The following is a 21,995-nucleotide window of genomic DNA, read 5'->3' as shown; positions in this document are numbered from 1 at the left end:
GACACAGCTCAGACAGGCCATCTTGCTCCATCCATCTCATCTCTTGGAATACTCTCCCAGGTTTAAACTGGCTTTTTCGTCCTTCCCATCTTGCACAATATTTAATTCAGTGGTAACTTGATTGTAATTTAATTCCTCAAATCTCCTCCCCATGTTATATGGAATATTTTCACAACTATAAAAATTATAAAGAAACTACACTTTCAGCTAATTACTTGAAGACAGGGATGACTCAAACTACAAACTTTGAGTCAAAGGACAATAATTTACAAGTCCTAGGGCTATAATTGACCACATTCCTGCTTCCAATTCTGATTTCTCAAAGGTTCTGTGGTGACAAAGACAAATCGAGAAAAGTGTGGGAAGACAAATGAGAGATGTTAGTGAAGGGCCATTTAAGGGACAGAAAAAATATTGCAGATTCTTTACATATTATTAATTACTTGACAGTCTATAAAAACTAACCACATAAAAAAGATGGGTCACACAATATCTATAGAGAGTGAAATAATTTAAAGAGAAAATGAAAAAGATAAATCACAAATACTATAAAACTCTTCAAGAAAATATAATTTTGACAAGTTCAAAAATGTATGTTTGTCTCTAGATCCACTGAGAATTTATTTCATTAGACATTATAATCAAATAAACTTTTAAGCAAAAGAATACAATTCATTATTTAGGATAGTTATATAGATTAAAGTAGAACATAAAATGTGGAGCATCTGTATTAGTACAATAAAAAAGGAGTCATTGGGTTAATACATAGCTGTAGTTTCTATTGTAACATTATTCTGTTTTGTAAAAGTCGTTTAAAAGGAGAGACACTTGGGCCTCCCCTGGTGGCACAGCGATTGAGCGCTGGGCTGCGAGGCTGCCCGCAGCCTTTGCAGGGCCAGTTTGTTCCCCGGCTACCAGCGAGGGTCCCACCAAAAAAAAAAAAAAAATTAAAAGGAGAGACACTTAAAGTTACCCATTTGTGTTAGCAGTACACTTATCATATATTTTCTCATAATCTTAAGGGCCATCCAATTTCTTAGATTTAGCAAATGCATAGCATGTTTGATAGTACAGAGAATGTATACATATTCCTTGTACCAGCTGGTTTGCTCTTTTTGTTTGTTTTAAATCTATATTCTTTCTTTGTAATCATTTTCTCACCATGCTCGATTTCATGCGACCTCAATTCCATATGACCTCATTCTCTGGCCTTAGCTGACTCATGGGTGTACATAGCTGACCCAAGGTAGTTGGTTGAACAGATGAGTTGGGCCAATTAGAGAACTTTGTTATGAATTTATAGTTCATGATATTCAAGACTACATTGGTTGGCACTGAGAGCTTTCGTCAATCAGATAGAGAATCAGGGAGGCTAAATAGAGTTAAAACTGATGCAGTGATAATACCAAGTGAAAATGATCAGTTGAGATATATTGGAAAAGAAGTGTCTAGAAAGAAAATGGGCAAGGGAGGCCTTTAGCCTTCTGATCTCTGTTCTCTCGAGGTCAGCTCCTAAAGTTGAGCGTGGAGCTCTGTTCTCTTGAGGTCATTAACTTTACCTTGATCTTGAATGGTCCTCTAGTTCTTGAAATCAAAATAATTTTAATTAAATTATTTCAGACCAGGGCCTCCCTGGTGGCACAGGGGGTTGGGCACCACACTATGGGCCAGTCCACAGCCTCTGCAGCACGAGTTTGATCCCCAGCCTGCCACATGGCGCGGCAGACCTCTCCTGACTCACCCGCTGTGCCCCTCAGCAGTATATTTCAGTCAATCTGCCTGTTCTGTTCCCCACTCTGTCTCTAGTGAATCCGCTCATCCTCTCACCCCCCCGCATCTCTGGCCTGTGCCCCAGCTCCTGTATGCATAAATAAATAGATCTTGAAAAAAATAAATAAATAAATTATTTCGGACCATCCTCCCGTGTGGTAACTATTCTTTCATGTTGTCAACACAGCCTAATTGCAAAACTCATACTTTGATCATTCCTAAATAACTTTGAATTGTTTAGAAGAAAAAGCAAATTCATCCATTCATTTCAACTATTTATGGGCCACATGATTACAAATTATTGTGATGAAGCTGGACTCACCCACTTTTAATCTGCTTGTGACCTCTCCTTCAGAGTTTCGTGCATTTAAAGTCACATTCTGAGTTGACTGTAGAAGCAGAGACGTGTCCTAGGAAAGGATTTACAAAATTAGCCAGATGGATACTATTTTAAGTGACTATATTTTATATTTATATATAAATTTAGGGTTGATATAAAATAGTTTCTCCATAGTCACAGATCCAGTGATCCTCTTTCATGGGTTTAATTAATAGTACTTTCTCTTTTACAAGTAATTAAAATTTCATTTTTATTATTTATCTCTAGGACACAATGTATTTCAAGAAGATAAATCAAATCTTCTATAATATGGTTAGCACTTCTATAATAAATAGAAGTGCTTACATTCAAAATGCAAAGGTTTCTCACATACTTAAAAGCTTTCCAAATTTATTTGGCCAACCCTATATATTTTTCAGTTTTTTTTTTTTTTTGAGAGATAAAGTGGTTTTATAAACACTCAAGTGTTTTCAATCATAGTTCTGATTGGGTGGTTTTGTTTTATACATTATTTGCTTTTATATAAACAATTTTCTTCAAAAGGAATATAGTAATTTTTGGTTGTTGGATTTAGATAGTTTTATTGCTCATTCAGAGGAAATCAAATATCTTCCAAAGTTATAGGGAATAATGTCTTTTTTTTTTTTTTCATAAAGGAAAGAGCCCTTTGGAATTTTATCTACCTGGCGAGAAATTCTCCAACTTGCTTTTTGAAAACAGATGGATCTGTCTCACATTTAATCCTGTGAGACGTTAATACTTGTTTTTGCACTGTTAATAATTTTCTAACTAGCATGATAATAAGAATTAATAATAATTCACCAGTAGCATCCATTCTTTCATTTCATCCTTCACATTATGAAGTATCATTACTCCTAATACATAGATAAAGAAATTAAATTCAGAGGTTAAATTATAGCTCACCCAAAGTTACAGCTAGTGAGTGACATTTCCATGACAGAACCTAGTCTTTAGTTGCCAATTTCCATGCTCTTTTTTTTTTTTTTTTTTTTTTTATCATTCTCCTGGAATGGTAGGATAGGGCTCAGGTTAGAGCTGTGAGATACACTCCCATTCTTAGACTAAGGAAGTTACTCTGGGAAGCACTTATGTTGTCTGATCCAAGGAGGATCCTCAAATCCTTTGTCACCCTTGCTTTCCACTGCGGGGATAGAAAGGTTAATTGCTTTCTCATCCCCTCTTGCATGCAGAAAAAAGCGAGTGACATGCTTCTAGCCAATGAGATTTAAATTATCTCACATCTGCTGAGAGTGGGACTGGGAGTTTTTGGGCAAACATTTGAAAGGGTTACACACAATGGCATTGCATATTTCCTGTCCACATACCTGGGATATGGCCCAGCAGATAGCTAGTGACTCTGGGGAAGGCAGGAGATGGTAAAAATACTGATCCCAATGTTGCTGAGTGCTAAACCCATGATGTAGGTGCCCTTTCCAGCTTCTTGTTATGTGAGAATAAAAGAACTTATAACTAGATTTTCTCTTGCTCATAGTAAAGCAGAAATTGCTCTGTAACAATATTAATAACTAATATAAATATTCCCTGAACTATTTACCAAATCCTCTCACATGGAATTTCACTTGTTCTTTAATCTACTTTTTTGATAAGTAAAACAACTGACAGGTAACTGTAATGTTTACTGTGAGGTATAGGGGGCATTATTTCAACTTTCCAGATGAGGAAGGTGAGAGCTACCTCTTGCGAATTAATTTTTCTGTTTTCATAGTTAGCTAGTGATATCCTTTAGAAAAATTTTGTGATATTAATAGATGACAAGTCGGTAGAAAAAGAGCTTCTAAAAAAACCTCAGATTTACTTTATTTTTTCTTTTCTTAAAATTGAAGTATCATTATAGTAGTATATAAGATTCAGTTGTATGTCATTACAATAAACATCTGTATATTTTACAGATGTTTACCCACTGCTAAAAGCCCAATTATATCCTTCACTACACAATTGAGCCCTTTCCCTGATTTACCCACCCCTCCTTCCCTTTTGGTAAGCAGTCATTCGTTTTATAGTCTAGACGTTTATTTTTAATTAATTTAGTTCATCATTTGTTTGGTTTCTGTAAAAGAGCATTTCATGTTTTCATTCATCTGAGTTGAATTGTTGGCTATATTTATAATTATCACATTTATATATATATGGGACCATACTTTCATCCCAGGAATAAATCCCGCTTGGTCATGATGTGTAATTCTTCTTTTAGTGTATTGTTGAATTTGGTTTGCTAATTTTGATGATTTTTGCATCTCTGTATAGCAGGGATATTGGTCTGTTATTTTCTCTTATTGTGATGTTCTTACCTGCTTTCAGAGTAATGTTCATCTCGTAAAGGCTAATTGGAGACATTTCGTCTTCCTCAGTTTCTTGGAAAATTTTTGTGAAAAATAGATATTAGTTCATCTTTGAGGGTTTGGTAAAACACAGTAGTGAAATTCTATGTTCCTGAACTTTTGCTTTTTTAGGGGTGTGACTTTGCATTAAATTTTCAATTTCCTTTCTTGTAAATGGTGTGTTCAATTTTTGTATTTCTTCCTGATACAGTCTTGAAAGGTGCATAATTCTAAGAATTTGTCCTTTTTTTTTTTTTTGAGTTTTTCCAATTTGTTGGCATAAACATGTTCAGGGTAGTTTTTTATGATTTTCTGTATTTCTTTTCTGAGATGTCTGTTGTAACTTCTCTTTTGTTTCTTTTATTATTATTTTATTCTTATGAGTTTTTTCTCTTTTATTCTTATGAGCCTCCCTAGAGGTATGTCTGTTTTATCTTTTGAAGAAACTCTTTATTTCATTGATCATTTTTATTGTATTTTTATTTTTTTCATTAAATTCTGCTATAATTTTTATTATTTCCTCTTTTTAATGGCTTTTGGTTTCATTTGTTATTTCTTTAGTTCCATGAGTTTAGATTATTTGTTTGAGCCCTTTTTTGTTACTTTTTTTATTTTTAAAGATTTTTTTCATTATTATTTTTTTAAAGATCTATTTATTTTTATAAGAACCGGGGTAGAGGCCAGATGGGTGGGAGGGTGAGAGGATTCACCAGAGACAGAGCGGGGAACAGAACAGGCAGACTGAAATACACTGCTGAGGAGAGCAGCGGGCGAGACAAGAGAGGTGTGCCGCGCAGTGTGGGTTTCTCCCCGGCTGGCTGGGATCGAACCTGCCTTGCAGAGACTGCAGACAGCTTCACAGTGCAAGGCTCAACCGCCTGCACCACAGGGAAGCCCCCAAAGATTTATTTATTTATTTATGCATACAAGAACTGGGTACAGGTCAGAGGTGTGGGGGGTGAGAGGATTCACCAGAGACAGAGTGGGGAGTACAACAGGCGGATCTACCTAAATACACAGCTGAGGGAAGCAGCAGGAGAGACAGGACAGGTCTGCTGCGCCATGTGGGTCAGTTCCCTGGCTGGGAATCAAACTCACGGATAACTTCACAGTGCTGTGCTTAACCCCTAGCACCACCAGGGAGGCCCCCCTTTTTAGTTTCTTAATGTAGGCCTGTATTTTTCATTTCTTTCTTTTTTTTTTTTTTTTTTTGGTAGGTAGCAGTTTTAATGAACAAGAGAACTTAAGTTGCATTGTCTTGGGCAGCAAAGCAAGTGGTTTTCTGTACCTAACTTCCACCTCTCATACAAAATCTCAAGGTTTTATAGAGGCTTTAACTGTATCTAGTCATGTATACAACCCACATGGGCTCAACAACACAGTGCAAAGGCAAGATTGCATCCATCAAACAGTTTTGAAAAACTCCAGAGAAGGGAGTGAGAAGTCTCCAATTACTCTGGCTGTTTTTGTTTTGTTTTTTTAAGATTTATTTATTTTTATACAAGAGCTGGGTTACAGGCCAGAGGCGCGGGAGGGGAAAAGGACACACCAGATGCAGAGCAGGGAGCAGAACAGGAAGATGACAGAAATACACTGCTCAAGGGAGCAAGGGACGAGACAGGAGAGGTCTGCTGCGCCGTGTGGGACCCTCACCAGCCGGCTGGGATCGAACTCGCACTGCATGGTCTGCAGACATCTTCACAGCACGGCACTCATCCCACTGCGCCACCAGCGAGGCCCTGTTTTGTCTTTTTCTGTCATGATGTTTATTTATCATACATTTGGCTTCCATCCTTGTTATAAACCATCAAATACATTGCTCTTATTTCTACTTTAGTAAAGTATCTTTTCAAATATTTAAAATAATTTATGAGTATCTAAAATACTTTAGATACTTTACATAATACTTTACATAAATTTGCTATTTTTTTATAAAAGGTGTATTAGAGATTTAAAAAATCTGATAATATAGAACAAAGTATTATTAAACACAAAATTTTAAATTTGCTATGATCTAAGATCTAGGCATCTGATTTCAGTCACCACACTATTCTTCCTGTCTCACATCTTAAAAAATATGGTAAGGGATCAGTCAACCTAACTCTGAGGAGTAAGAATGGAAAGGCTAATTTTTAATATTTGAGTTCTTTCTTCATATTTGATTTCCTTTTTTTAATGAAAGTTTATGGTAATTCTCCTTGGTTTTAATAGTGCTTCTGTTTAATACACCAAAATGTCATCAAGATGGATGTGAGTGTATTAATTGAATAAATTGACAGAATCAGGCTCTTCTATGTATTAGCCTGTGATATTCCAAGTCATAGTGTCAATTGAGATACTTTCAGAAGTAAAATGATTGTGCCTAATACCTGCTTGTGCTTTACATGCTAGAGGATCTCTCCTTTGATATGTGTGTGTGTGTGTGTGTGTGTTTAAGTTTCGCTCTATCACTTTACAGTTGGTAATAGAACTTGGTGGTGGTTCTGATGTCCAGTTGAGTAGTGTACAGTTACCTCTCTTACAAGACCAAATGTTTCCCAGTGGCGACTTTTTGTCTCCTTTCTAATTCTCCTAGAGTAGCTGGAACAAAATCTGCTTGTAGGAAATACTGACATATCCTTTCTTCCTCTATATGTGAGGAAAATGAAGTGTATATTATTCATATAATTGGTAAGTTATAGTTGGATGAAGTTTTAACATTTTATCTTGATAATATTACTTAATCTAGCAAATTGTTTATATCTACAATGAGGTCATAGCATCACATAAGGAGAACAGAACATTTTACAAAATTTTTTCTATTTTTTGCTTGACTCTACTTGTTATAAATTCCATATTTGTAAATGAAGACAATGGTGATACAGTTTTAATTTGAGATTACACAGTTATAGTATTGATTTTTCATCTATTTTTGGATAATACCATAGGATGATAATCTGTAATTAATATAATTAGTACAGAACATATTAATACAAAATAATTTCTTTCTAAACCTATCATACAATTAACATGCCTTGAAATAAGCATGGTGTTATGTTTTAAATTACTTGCACTAATGGAAAGAGATCTAGATTGTTTTGGGTAAAAGTTTTCATTTCTAAACTCCTTTACTATGGTCAGAATTGGCGAGGCCATCAAATTCTAGTCTGAAGCACATGAAAATAATCTCTTTAGAATGTAATATCAGAAATAAGTTCTTGATAACAAGTATTTTATAGTATATGAAAAATGTGTGTACATATATACATTAAGAAATCACTGAAATATATTGGATTTCTGTCCTTTTATTATTCTTAAAATACAAATTATTTAGATGTTTCATCATTTTCTTACCATTCTGGAGCGTATTTCTTTGGCATACAATGGGAATAAAAATTCTGATTCTCCTTCTAGGCGAAGTCCATCTTTTATAACACGCAAGTGACCCATTCCTGTCTGTTGCAAAAGATGAGACAATGGGTTTTTTAAAAAACTTTTCTTTTTTACTTCAGCAAGACAATGTCATTGTGCATCTTAACTTTTGATCCCATAAACACTGTTATTCTTCAGTGGTTTTTTGTTGAAGGGCATCATTAAAGAATTCGCAATATTCACTACCAATTAGCAACAGATGTCCAGTGTTGAAGAAAACACCATGCTCAAAGAGGACATCTCACTAGGAAGTACAGGCTAGAAATAGCGCAGTGATGATGGAAAAAAATTGCTGATCTCAGTGATTAGCTATCCTAAGTTGCGAAAAGCACCCAGCAGCTGGCATTATTTAATAAATAAAGATTTATAACACCTAAAACTTGTTTTAAATGCTGTGAGAACACAAACTAGCAATATGGTCACTTTATATTCATATAGTTAGCAAAATTAATTCACACATGTTTCTAATATAATGCACATTTCTATTCACCAATATATATTTACTGACTGTGTCAGCGTCAAAAGGTGATTGATAGGGCTCACAGCCACAGGTGCGACTGTGAAAGTCTGACAGTCTCTGGGACACAGAGTGGCTTCTTTTTCCCAGGCTCATTTAAAGGTCTTCTTCCTAGTAAATTATCTTACTTAGCGTTTTGCATAACTGAGGAACTTACTTCAGATTGACGTAGGGCCGTCTAGTCAACAGTGTAGCTGAAAGATCCCATAATTTGTAATTTGAAGATTCCAACCTTGATTAAGTCTCCAAAAAGTATTAAAGTATTTTAAATTTAGACATAAAGTGCAGATAATATACAAAAACATCTATGCCACATGTTGTATTACTTTCATAAAGTAAAACTGTACAATAGAACTAAATACTATTCTGGCATTGCAAAAATATTGTTTTTGCACATTTTAACTAGAAATCATTACTTAAATTTGACTAAATATATCTTTGTTTACTAATATAATGTATAACATTTATACTAAATATTTAATATATTAAATTTATATTAAATAACATATTTCAAGCTATATTTTGTTTGGATTGGTATTTCACCTCTTTGCAAGTATGAAAAGTAAACATTTATGTATTGTATTATGCCAATGAAATTAATAATGTATCTACTGGCTGTACAACTATAAAAAAATACAGGCAATAGCATAGAAAGTAAAGGCTAGTAAGTCAAGGAGTAATCTGATTATAAAAAGCCCATGTCTGTATCACACCGTCCAGATACACATGGGAAATATATTAATCTCCCTGTGATGTTGACTGTGGTGTTTTTTTCTCACTGTGACTATCTTGCAAAATTATGCCATTCTACATTAAATGAGTTTTTTTTTTCAAAAATTACACCAAATATCATCAGAGCATATAAAATCACTCAGCTATCCTGAAAACATGAGGATATTAGAATAAAATATAAACTCCTTAGGACTACTGATATTTTATTGTTAAATCTGTTGTTAAATTATCATTTGACCTCTGGACAAGAATTTATTGTATATCAAAATGAAGGGTTCTTTTAGGAAAATAAGAAAGTAAGATTTTAATAGTAAATATGAATGAGATTAGGAAAGCATGAATTGAAAAAATTTACAAATTAGTCACTTAGATCATTAAGCAATCATTACTCAATAAATCTCAAACTTGGATGAATCTGATTTCTTCACCATGTAGAGACAATGACTAATGAGAAAAATTACAATAAAATTACAGTAAAAGTAAACAAAACACCCAGTACACTATAGTTCATAGTAAAGTTTAATAAAAAGGTAAAAAGATTAAAATTTTATATGTTTGTTTTGCTACTGATTCTGATCCAGACAGAGAAGAAACACCAATTACACTAAAGCAAGCTTCTACTCATACAATATGGTTAAAGTGATTCAACAAACAAAACAAGAACATCTTGCCAGGAAAAAATACTTACTGGGAAAAACCACATCACTTTCAGAATCCAAATTGTGAGAGCAAAATTCACCAGAAGAATGACGAGCAAGAGAAGAACAAATAAGTAGAGGCAACGCTTTCTCCAGCCATAAATGCCAATCTTGCAGACAGATTGGTTCCCTGGTCTCTCAATGTGGGTGCCTTCTGTGGTTGTAATGTACTGTTCACGTACCATCTACCATGGAGGGGGGTGGTGCAGGGAGTGAAGGGAGGGGAGCAAATGGGATTAAGGATGGAGGAGGGAGAGAGGAGGAGAGAGAGAACTGGTTTGTCAATAGTGATTCTAAAATAATATATTTTCATCCTAATAGTACATTTCCAAAATTGATGATTTTTAAAAAGAGAATGAAATATTACTTTGAAACATGTCACTGTGTTCCAAACACAGAGTGGCATTTCATCTGTCATTAAAAGTATCTTAATTATGACATAGCCACTTGAAATCGGTGATCATATTTTCAGATGTTAATAAATAAACTCAATATGTATAAATCTTTTAAAATTCTGCAGGATTTAATTTGGAATTGAACTATCATCCCAAAATAATCAAGTTGTCAAGTTCTCAAAAGATTCAGTGGGGAAAGAATCAAGTGGGTACCTATATAGCTTTTAAGCAATACAATTGAATTTGTAATTTTATGTCAAATGATTAAATTATGTCTTTCTTCAGCTACTAAATTACAAATAAAAAGCTCTTTGTACAAAACCGACCACACTAACTTTTGCCTATAATAAAGTTCCTAAATAGTAAACTACTTCCAGGAATATCAGAAAATGTGTTTGAGTAAAGATATATATAAATATTTATTATTGCTTTATGTAAATTAAGGTAATAGTTTTTAGTAACAATTTCATTTCTATCAAGGGATTTTACAAAATTATTCATTTTCCCTTTATGTAAAGGAAAAATGGTTTTAACCATTTTAACTTAAAAATGGTTTTAATGGTTATAACGTGAAGATACGAGATCAAGAAAACTTTTTGACTACAAATGTAGTGAAATGATGAATCAGAATAAAAGATATTCTCCTCTGGGATTTTTTTAAATGCAAAGGTCGTGCATTTATTTTAGGAATGGCTTGGAGGTATTGTCCTTACTTAAAGTAAATCATAGGCTGAAATAGTTATTGAAATCTCTCTCCAATTTAACAATAGGTAATTTCTCATGTTTTGCTTATATAAAATTGTGCTATTCATCATGATAATCTCAAATACTCAGTAAGACTAATAATAACCTACATTAGTCAAGACTTAAATGTTTAATGATTTCATAATGGCATTATTTATTAATTTCTTTGAACTCCTCAATTTTCCTTATATTAGAGTCCTCCACCACCCACCCAGTTGCTCCAGTCAAAGTCTCAGAAGTCATTCTTCTTTTTTTTTCTTCCAGGCCCACATCACCAAGTCTCATCAACCTCACTGTCACAGAAACCCCAAATCTGTACTTCTTTTCATGCCCATTGCCATCACACTCATTCAAGCCACCGTGAACTTTCATCTACACAACAGGAAAAACAACTTTCCTTCTTCCCTCTGGAAGCCATTCTGTGCTCAGTAGCCAAATGTGTAAAATGCCAACATTCCACACTTTTCTCCACACTTAGAACATCCAAATTCCTCTTTCGTCTATCAAGCCATGCATGTCCTAACCTTTGCTTATCTCTGGTTTCACTACCATTTTGGTTTTGGTCACTATGTTCCATCTGTGCTTTAAACAGACCAAGTTAATTCTCACACAGGATCTTTGTCCTGGGCACTCTCCACCTGAAACACTCTGCTGGCTCCTTCTTAGTTTCCAGGAGCAGCTACATGTAATCTCCTCAAAAAAGCCTTCTCCAGACATAGTCACTCTCCATCATGTCATTCTATTATTTTTATTTCGAAGTTTGGTCATTTTGTGAAGTAAGGTGGCTACCTCAGAATATTTGTAAAGAATATACCAAGAGACTGCAGCTGGATTGGGAAAGGTGACCAGAGTGACTGAAACTGAAAGCTAGTGCATAATTTTACAGTACTATTACTAATCAATAAAGATAAGTTTCCTAAGAATGTATGTGTGTAACATACACACACACACACACACACAAAAGAGTTTCCATCTGCTATATATATCTATTCCTATATATATATTCCATCTGCTATATATATCTGTTCCTAGTTATATATTCCTATATATAATTTCTTATTGGTGGTATAACAAATTGTCACAAACCCAATAAAATTTTATTATTTATAGTTTTAGGGTTCAAGTCTCAAAATGGTTCTTCTTCTAAGGTTAAAAAGCAAAATGTTGGCAGGAGGGTCAGGGAAGAATCTGTCCTTCCCTGGGCCTCCCAGGTGGCGCAGCGGTAGAGCGCTGGGTTGCGAAGCTGCCCGCGGCCTCTGTGGCGCTGGTTCGATCCCCGGCTGCTCCCCAGCCACCGGAGGAGGGTCCCACATGGCGCGCAGACCTCTCCTGCCGCCCACTGCTCCCCTCAGCAGTGTACTTTGGTCCTTCTGCCTGCTCTGCTCCCCACTCTGGCTCTGGTGAATTCTTTCACCCTCCCGCGCTTCTGACTGTACCCAGTGCATGTATAAACAAAACAAACAAATAAATAAATAAAAAAAAACATGCCTCTATTAAAAAAAAAAAAAAAAAAAAAGAATCTGTCCTTCCCTGTTCTGTCTGCAGTAGGCTCACTGAATTCCTTGTCTGCAGCCTCTAGTTTCCATCCTCACATCTCCTCCTCTGAATCTGACCCCTCTGCCTTCCCATAATAAGAATTCTTGAGATTAGATTGGGCTCACCTGGATACTCTGGACTAATCCTCGCACTTACTGCCTTAATGTAATCACACCTGCAAACTCCTTTTTACCATGTAAAGTCCAAGAAATTAGGACATGGGCATTTTGGGGAATCATTATTCTGCCTACCATAGAAATCTTTTGTTCACACATAATAAAATTGAGAAAACTTTAATATCCATTTTAGACAATTTTGTAATGATTTACAGGAAAGTTAACAGCAATTCTGCTATAGAGGTGCCTCTTAAACATCCCTATTTCAGTCCTGGACACACCCATTTTGTTTATTTGGTTGTTTACTTGTTTATTGACTGCCCTTTAGAATAAAAAATCCATGTGGCTCTTGTTCATTGTTGTGGCTTTAAAATACTACAGCTAATATGTAATAGTCATACAATAAAATCTTGAGTGAAAGAATGAGAGGCCTGTTGAATTTGATAAAAATATTAATTGAGCAAACTTCTAAGGATGATGCTAGAAACTAGAGCTGTGACTTGGGCTGTAACTTAATCCATTAAGATTTAGTATTTGTGGTATAAGCCCAGTACTCTTCAGCATGTACAGTGTGAATCCCCATCCATTCTGGGGTTCTAGATGCAGGGCCAGGCATGTTGCCCAGGGCACCCTGCCACCAGGCAGGGAATCTCAGCTACCCACCAGCACCCAGTTCTCCACTCTCTGGCCAAGGAGGGTCCTCCTTGGTCTTGGCAGCAACTGCCCCCATAGGCCCCCACATGCTTCCAGCCTCATCTCTGGCTTGGAACACAGAGGCAGGAAGATGCTCCAGGAAAGGACAGCTTTGTTACATCACAGCCCCACTGAGAATGCCAAGCAGAGGGGTCAAAATCCCATTGTTACAAGTTAAATATGATGATAACTCAATGGTTTCTGCTCTTTACATTGAGGGCACTGGACAAAGCTCAGTCTGGGAAGGCTCTGTGGCTGAAGAGGTGACATGTCCTTTTGGGTTTTTTTTTTTTTTGCCTCCTCCTGCCATGGCACTGCCTGCCATTGACCTCCCCTGCCCTGCCCTCAGGTGACCATGGGCACACATCACCTGCTGAGCTCTCTCTGTCCATCCCAGTGTCTTAATTACTGTAGCTTTATAGAAAATCCTGGAATTTGGGGACATCACTTTCAGCTTTCTTCTCTTGTTTAAGTTTGCTTAATAGTTGCAAACTTTCTGGAAGGTGAGTCTTGTGGGAGGCTCAAGTTTCATAGATCACGACCCTCAGAAGAAAGGAACAATGGGGAGGTGGAGCCAATCTCCGCACAGAATACAGCTTGCTGTGGAACAAGAGGTAGCGTGACTAAAATCACTCCTCAAACCAAGATGAAGGAGGTAGGCCCTAGACCCCCTGTCTACCTCCACCACATGGTAAGGTAAATTAAGAAGAAGACAAAGATAAATCCCCAGCACCCCAACCACACAGACATAAATAGCAATAAATAAGGCAATATATATGCCCAGGAAGCAAGGAACATCTCAACACAAGATGTAAAAGCGAAGTGATAAGGACAAAAGTCCCGGACACAGGTAAAGGAGACAGCAATAGAGAAACTATCTGACAACAAATTCAAAACAACAATATTGAAAACGTTAAATGAGACACTGGGAGATCAGTCAAAGGCTGACAGACAGGCTCAAAGTCTCTCAGAAAGGAGATCCAGGAACAAAGAGAGTCCTTCACTGAAGAGACTGAATATATAGATTACAAAAAGAGATTACAAATGAAATGCAGACAAATGTAGATAGTGCTTCACACAGAATCAAAAAGACAGAAGGAAGCATTTCAGCAGTGGAAGACTTACGTGAAGTTCCTAGAAGCATAGTTTGAGATAAGGATTCCTATGCAAGTGATATATTAAAGGAATGCTCTCTGGTGGCCCGTGTCAGGCAATGAGACCAGCAGCTTAGGGCAGGAGAAGGAGTTGGGCAATGATGTGGGTTGAGATGAGGGCAATTCTCTGGAGAAGTGTGCAAACCTTTTTTGGCGACTTAAGAGCCAGTTGAGTATCAGTCCTGCTGAGGGAAGGGGAACATCTTATATTACAGAACCATTTATCCTGTGTAGCTAGAACCCTCAAGTTTGACATTGTTTACAAAGGAAGACAGAGTGTAACAAAGTGTTGAATTAAATTATACTTGAAAGCTGCATTTAACCAGAGATTTAGGTAGCCTGTCATCTACTTCATTAAGACGTTTGATTTTATAACTGATGCTGAAATTTCCAGGCAAACCAACTATTAAATCCTCCTTCAAAAACCTCAATTTTCCTTGTCTTTAAAAATAGCACTTCACTAAAGTCTAATTCTAAAAGATATCTACAAATAATTAAGAACAACTTTTTAAAAATAAGATTGATTTATTTATGCATATTAGAACTGGGGCATAGGCCAGAGGTGCAGGGGGTTAGAGGATTCACCAGAGACAGAATGAGGAGCAGAACAGGCAGATCTACTGAAATACACTGCTGAGGGGAGCAGTGGGCGAGACAGGAGAGGTCTGCTGTGCCATTTGGGTTAGCTCCCTGGCCAGGGATAGAACTCATGCTGCAGTGGCTGGGGATAGCTGGATAGTGCTGAAACTTTAACCCCTGCATCACCAGGAGGCCCAGAAAATTAAGAACAACTTTTTAAAAAAGTTATTTAAACTTGTCAACCAATCTGAGTTTCTTTTTAATTGCAAATCTTTAAATATGTAAACAAAAAAGAAATTCTCGAGGTAAACATAATTAAGTTTCTTAGTTATCAAATGTGGTGTATATGAAACTTGTGACTGTTTTGACAATTCTTTGAAAAGTTTCATAGGATTTTTTGGGCTGTGATTAACTTCAGTCCTTATAGTCACCATTTCTTTGGGACTGGAAAGATTTAATATGATTTTCAAATGTGAAAATTACACCTTTACAATAAATACATCCTGATATGGGGATAGCACACTTCACACTTCTAAGTTTCATTGAGATGAACATTTTAGAATATTTTTTGTAAAGATTTATTTATTTATGCATACAAGAACTGGGGTACGGCCAGAGGTGTTGGGGGTGGTGAGAGGATTCACCAGAGACAGAGTAGGGAACAGAACAGGCAGAATGAGTGAAATACACTGCTGAGGGGAGCAGCGGATGAATCAAGAGAGGTCTTTTGTGCCATGTGGGTAGCTCCCTTGCTGGGGATTGAACTCGTGCTGCAGTGGCTGCGGATAGCTTCACAGGTTACATCTTAACCCCTTGCACCACCAGGGAGGCCCACATTTTAGAATATTTTAACAAAGATTTTCATTAGGATCTAAAATGTTTTATGAAAGAAAAATATTCACCTGTGCAGTCATTTGATTTATTTTTTTCCTTTATAAATATAAAGATACTGTTAGGGATTTTCAGTTCATTTGGTGACAATAACAGGGAGGGCTGTCTATTTGTGTTCTGGAATGTACACATTCCTCTCAGCATTGCTGAGTGTGGAGAACATTCTCTTTTGGAGCAAAAATAGCCTCAGCCTAGACTCTCCTGCCTCCATAGGCCTCCTGGTGCCTTCTTAGGGAATCCAGGAGAAGCAGTTTAGAAAACTCATCACCATTTTGAGGTCCTTCCCTTACTTCCTTTTAGTGGAGGAGAGAATAAGAAGCTACATGTTTTCTTGTTACTGATGGTGGTGGTGAGGCGGAGGAGGAAGAGAGGATGATAAATAGAGCTAATGCTTACCAAGAAGGTAGAAAATTTCTAAGTTTCTTGTATGGACTAAACTGATGCTCCTTTTTTGCTTTAGGAGGTACATACTATGGCTAGCTCCAGTTTTACAAGTGAAGAGACTGAGGCAGAGGGTAAGTATTTCACACAAGGGCATACAGGTAGAAAGTGTCAGTCTAACTCCATAGCTTAAACATGAGATAACTTGTAGTCACTACTTCTCCGTTGATAGTAGACTTTTCAGAGATGTCTCACAAGTACAACCAAGTGAGAATCTTTAAAGTAGAATTAAAATAGCCACAAAGCTAAAGCTGGTTCTAAGATAACCTGTTTATAGCAATGAGAACTGCCTGTTGGTTCCATTTCCCAGTCTTCAGGTGAGGCCATCGTTTGCCTTTTTATAGCTTTCCTGTCTACCTACTTCCTTCATGCCCCCACTTCATTCGCTATGGCAACCAGAGTGACCTTCCCAGAGAGTAAATCTGTCCATACTACTTTTCTGTTGTAAATGTTCAAATGGTTCTCTACTGCCTTAGAATGAAGCACACACTCTTTGGGCATAAGCCTTCCTGACATCCCTAGGCTCATCTTCCCTCAGTGGGACATGACCCACCAGTCACATGAAGTCAAATGGACTCTGATATTTTGAGAGGTCTTGAGACTTTTGAAAATCTACAAATTATTAGATACTCCTGTATCTATCTTCCTATAAAATTCTCTAAGACAGAATAACATGTAAAATTAAAAATGAAGTTGGAGTCCGAAAAGGCAGGTATAGCAGAAGGGGAATTCTAGAATACTTGTGAGAACATCATAACAATGTCTGTCATTATAGTAGGTCCAGAGATGAACAAGCTAGACAGGTGCTGAGGAGACTGAGAACAAAAGGTAGAGGGAAGGACAGAAAGAAACACAGAAGGGGCATCTGAGGAAATGGGAAGGTGGTGGAGTCACACACAGGACATACAGTGGGCATGGGAGGACTGGGCTCAGGTGCGAAGAAGCAAGTAGCTTAGATGAGCCAAGAAGCATAGGAATGAAGGGAGATCATAGATCCTACAAAATACACAAAGTAACTTCATAATTTACATTATTATTTGATTTTCATATTCAATATAATGACTAGAAAGGATGCTTTTTAAAGGATACCTTGGGGCCAATTTTACTTTCAGCATTTCTACTGCAGCTTAGGTAACTTCTTTTGGAAATTGGGATTTGCTATTTTTTGAAATTCAATATATATGTCTATATGTATTTTTTAAATATATGTTGATTGAGGTAAGGTTGGTTAATGATACCATATATGTTTTAGGGATATAGGTTCATATTGCTGCACATGTAAATTATCACACCACAACCACCAGCAAAGCCCCAGCAATCCTCACCATAGTCCAGTGGGTCCCTTCCCCCTTAGTCCCCACCCTTTACTGTCCCATTCTGGTGGCCTCTGTTCTGCAGTGAGATGAAATTAAGTACTGAAATATTTTGAAAAACTACTTTGCATTTTGCTTCGAAAGAAAGCCACAGAAAAATGTTAGAACCTGTAAAAGTAAGGAACTTGTACACTTCTTTGTGTCTAGCTCTACAAAATGTTTCCAAGAAAATAGCAAAAAATAAACAGTACATTTTCTGGGACATTTTGTACCAGTGAGTTACTTCATCCTGCTGACAAATCTTTTAGCTAGTTGGTTATATTTTCCCTTATTGTCTCTTCTCTACGCCTTCTTTTAAAAACTTGTTTTCTGACTGTCCCATATTAACCTAGGAAACACAAACAACTGACAACTTTAGTAGGTCAAAGCATCATCACCACGTGTTCACCTTTTATCCTAGTTATACCTACTTTTTAGTATATATTTTGAACAACAATTTTTTTTTCACAGATTTTGGGAGAGAATTGCCTTCTTTTATCCAAGAATAATTGGGAAGACAGAGTTGGTGTTTTGCTCCTGTTCTGCTTCTTCCCAATTTACCAAACAACCTGGATTTTTGCTCTTATTAATTTAAATCGGCTCCTTAATGCCTACGACAAAAACACTGACAAACTGTACAGCAAATGCAATTCTAAACAGAAATTTAAGAGTAGTGTAGCAGTAGGGTATCTTAAAGAGTCAACTTTGTCAAGAGTAATTACAGTATACATTGAATACCTGATAGAAATTGAATACCTGATTAGAAATACAATATTATGCAAAAGTATATAGCATGTTAGTGGTCAGGAAAACTTCAAGAAAGGTTGAAATGAGAAACTAAGTACATTTTGTTGCTTCTTAGTATGTAATTATTTTCAGATAAATTTATTAAACATTTTATATCACCTATGAAGGAAATTATCAAGAAACCTATATCTTTGTGAATTTTTTAAATTGTACAATTTTTAAATCACAGAACTGTATAAAATCCAAGTTAAATCTGATTACTTACCTTAGATGTATTAGAAAAGCACAGTAACTTTAATCAGCTTGAGGGCGATCCAAGAACAAATGTTTCAAACTTTCCCATTACTTGTAGAATGAAAGTGAACGATTTAAACTCCTCCAACTCTGCCCGGAAGAAAAAGCTCTCACATGTTGGCCTTGTCTCATATTTCATTCTCCTCATATTAGTAACAGGCATCTCTAATTTTACTCAATGACATAAACAGCTCATACCACACTTAAAATTGTTTGGGCACCAATTCCAGGACACAGACCTAAATGCCAAAAAAAAAAAAAAATCTTACAAAACCAACACTTAAACCCTGAATCATGATATTCTTATGTAATCATAACTTTCAATAAACTTTACCTTAAATGGGTAGCAAAAGACATCTGAGACTAGTTTCCAGTTGAATCTAACATTGACCAAAGCTCATAAAAATCACTTGAGGTTAACAGGAACATTTAGAATGTGTGACTCTATTAGTATTAAATGTATGCTACTACTCTCATCTAAGTGAACTGTCTATTATTATTTTTTACTGTTTAAAAACCAATTTAAGTCTCTTTTTAAGTGAAAATATTTAATATTTGAGGTGATAACCTTAAATACCAATCGATATAAACAGAAGATTAACAAACTACATGTCAACATAATGACAGCTCTTTTCTAAGCAGCCAAGTTTATATTATGTTTAATAAATTATGTGAATGTAGCAATATGATGTTATCTTGGTGTTCTTTATTTAAAAGGAATGACAGTAAGATCATTCAATTTCTATATGATGTAAACAGACTACATATCACACTATTGGATAATCTTAACCTTTTGCTTTGCATTATTTTTATATAGCCTGCTTCTCAGTATAATATAAAAGTACATTTTATACTTGAAATTTATATTTCAGCATTATGTTTTGAATATGAGAAGCAAAGTAATGATAATCCATGTGCTTAATTTTTACTTTATTTCTTCTCAAGAAACTGTTTCACTTATTCTATTTATTCACACTCTAACTTCTTTTGAAATTTGATACTGCTTACACCAACAGCTGCATGCCTTAAATTAAAAGCTTCAACTAATCATACATTTATTTTTAAGACATTTAAGAAGCTTTCATGAATTCTCTGCACCTATTTTTCCCATTATGGCAGTTCAGTTAGATTTAAAAAAAAAAAAAACACTATAGCACAACTGTGAACTCTTAAAAATATTGAATACATTTAACATTGATGATATGGATGCATTTTTCAATCAGTTATTTCTGAAAAGTCAAGATTTGAGATACCTCACTCAATATTCTGACTGAAATGTCACACATTTGAAAGGATACAGTTTTTCTCTTGTGACTATCTTGACTTACTTCCATCAGAAGAAAATTTTTATTCTTTTTATTCCAAGACAAGGGTCTCTCTTATATTCGCTTTTGTTAACAATTGTGGTTTTTGTTTTTTCCTCTCGGGATAACATTGGTTTACATCAGTGTGCTTTAGAAATCAAGGATCGGGCCTCCCTGGTGGTGCAGTGGGTTGAGCGCAGTGCTGTGAAGCTGTCCACAGCCTCTGCAGCATGGGTTTGATCCCTGCCGGCATGCCAGCGAGGATCCCACATGGCGCAGCAGACCTCTCCTGTCTTGCCCTCTGCTCCCCTCAGCAGTGTATTTCTTCAGTCTGCCTGTTCTGCTCCTCGCTCTGTCTCTGGTGGATCCTCTCACCCTCCCGTGCCTCTGCCTGTACCCCAGCTCTTGTATAAAAATAAATAAATTTAAAAAAAAAGGAAAAGAAATCTAGTATCTCCCCCATCAAGTGTCATTACCCCAGGGCACCCACCACCAAAGTCCATTGTCCTCTCTCCACTTTGCTCTCACCCCTCACCTCCTGGTAGTTCTATAATCAGCTTTCTAAGGTTGGTTCTTAGTTTGGCTTTATCTGACTCTTAAAGTTTACATGACTTTTCACCAGCCATTACACTGGTTTTATAGCAATGGACTTCTCAATGTTTTTGAGAGTGCTTTGTAAAAATATTGAGTTGTGTATTGGATTTCCACTCATTTAGCACTATCAACTGCTACATTCAGTTATGCAGAAGGGTGACATTGTGAAAAAAATTTTTTGATTTTATAGGGTAGTTGAAATTATTTAAAACAGGATCTTCAAAGCTTTTAATGTAGGTCTAGTTTAAGTTTGTAATTCACATCACACCTTGTATGTTTTCAATAAAATAATCACATTTTAAAGCTTATAAGAGGTCTTTAAAAACTTAATATAACACTAAGTTTTATAAATGTAAATTTTTTTTTAAGATAACAGAATCCGTAAGGGCATGTAGAGAAGTTACCTTGAATGACCCTGGGCTCCACTACAAATGCGCTTCTAGGCACCAGTTGGAAACTGAGAACTCACAGATAGGAGATAATTCTGACAAGTATTCATTGCTAAGCTGCCATTTTCCTCAGGAGAAGATAAAAGATGGGCTAAACCAAAATTACAAAACTGTCAAATTCTCCTTAAACCCTACAAAAATACACTCATTATTGCTTAGTACCTTCTCTGTTAACTGGAGAACTTGGGTCATTATATCGATCATATATAATTATCATATATAATAATAATTTTACTCTTCTGGAAGAGTAAAAAGTTTATAATTCACCATTCTGAGAACACTCTGAAGAACACTGCATGACCTTTTCTCCTTTATTTTTTTCACCAGTGCTCTAACTTTTGCTTAAAATGTTCTCAGTTCTCTTTTTTGTCTGACAAATGTCTACTTTTAAAACAGCATTTTTCATGTGCTATTATAAAAGAAACACTTTAGAAAATATGAAAATACATAAAATGGAAAAAATAATCATCTTTATTCCCACTAAAATATTAGAGCTGAAACTGTAAAACTCTTAGAAAAGGACATGCAGCAATAGAAAAATATTTAAAATGTGGTATTTCATTGTTCTTATATGCATGATACCAGTCTTGATTGAGCATGATAGTCTTATATAGTAATTTATTTTCACATATGGTCAGACTGATTTTTTTTAATTTTTTTAACATATTTTTATATTTCCCATACAATTGCAACCCCCTCATTTTGACCCCAATCCCTCCCCTCCCTGCCCCCCACCCCCTATAGAGTGTCTCTGGTTCATAGTTGTTTGTTGATTTTGATTTTCACTTTCTTATAGCTATTCTTTTTCCTGGTCCCTTATTTAAATTTTCTAGATTCCTGCTATGAGTGAGACCATCCGGTATTTTTCTTTTTCTTTC

The 21,995-nt window shown here is 35.9% G+C and overlaps 2 protein-coding genes across 4 annotated transcripts in view; one reads left to right on the top strand and one right to left on the bottom strand.

Annotated features, from left to right (window-relative positions):
- The window catches only part of SGCG (sarcoglycan gamma), a 37,502-nt gene extending 18,653 nt beyond the window's left edge, over positions 1–18,849 (bottom strand). The window contains exons 1-4 of one of the 3 annotated variants that reach the window (XM_037527020.1): positions 18,742–18,849; positions 9,819–10,013; positions 7,804–7,905; positions 2,093–2,180 (exon numbers count right to left, since the gene is read on the bottom strand). In XM_037527020.1, the coding sequence (XP_037382917.1) occupies positions 2,093–2,180; positions 7,804–7,905; positions 9,819–10,013 (385 nt within the window). In that variant the 5' untranslated portion in view covers positions 18,742–18,849. Of the gene's footprint in view, positions 1–2,092; positions 2,181–7,803; positions 7,906–9,818; positions 10,014–13,282; positions 13,397–13,682; positions 13,709–18,741 lie in introns of those variants that run through there. The other 2 variants (XM_054687790.1, XM_037527021.2) reach the window with 2 other exon arrangements.
- LCP1 (lymphocyte cytosolic protein 1) overlaps positions 13,504–21,995 on the top strand; it is a 156,662-nt gene continuing 148,170 nt past the window's right edge. The window contains exons 1-2 of the mRNA XM_054687783.1: positions 13,504–13,967; positions 16,397–16,451. The gene's annotated coding sequence lies outside the window, so the exon portion shown is untranslated. The remainder of the gene's footprint in view (positions 13,968–16,396; positions 16,452–21,995) is intronic.

Source organism: Talpa occidentalis, unplaced genomic scaffold (assembly GCF_014898055.3).
Source record: "Talpa occidentalis isolate TD23 unplaced genomic scaffold, MPIMG_talOcc4v2.1 talOcc4.5, whole genome shotgun sequence".
Lineage (NCBI taxonomy): Eukaryota > Metazoa > Chordata > Mammalia > Eulipotyphla > Talpidae > Talpa > Talpa occidentalis.
This window is presented reverse-complemented; position numbering and strand designations above follow the sequence as displayed.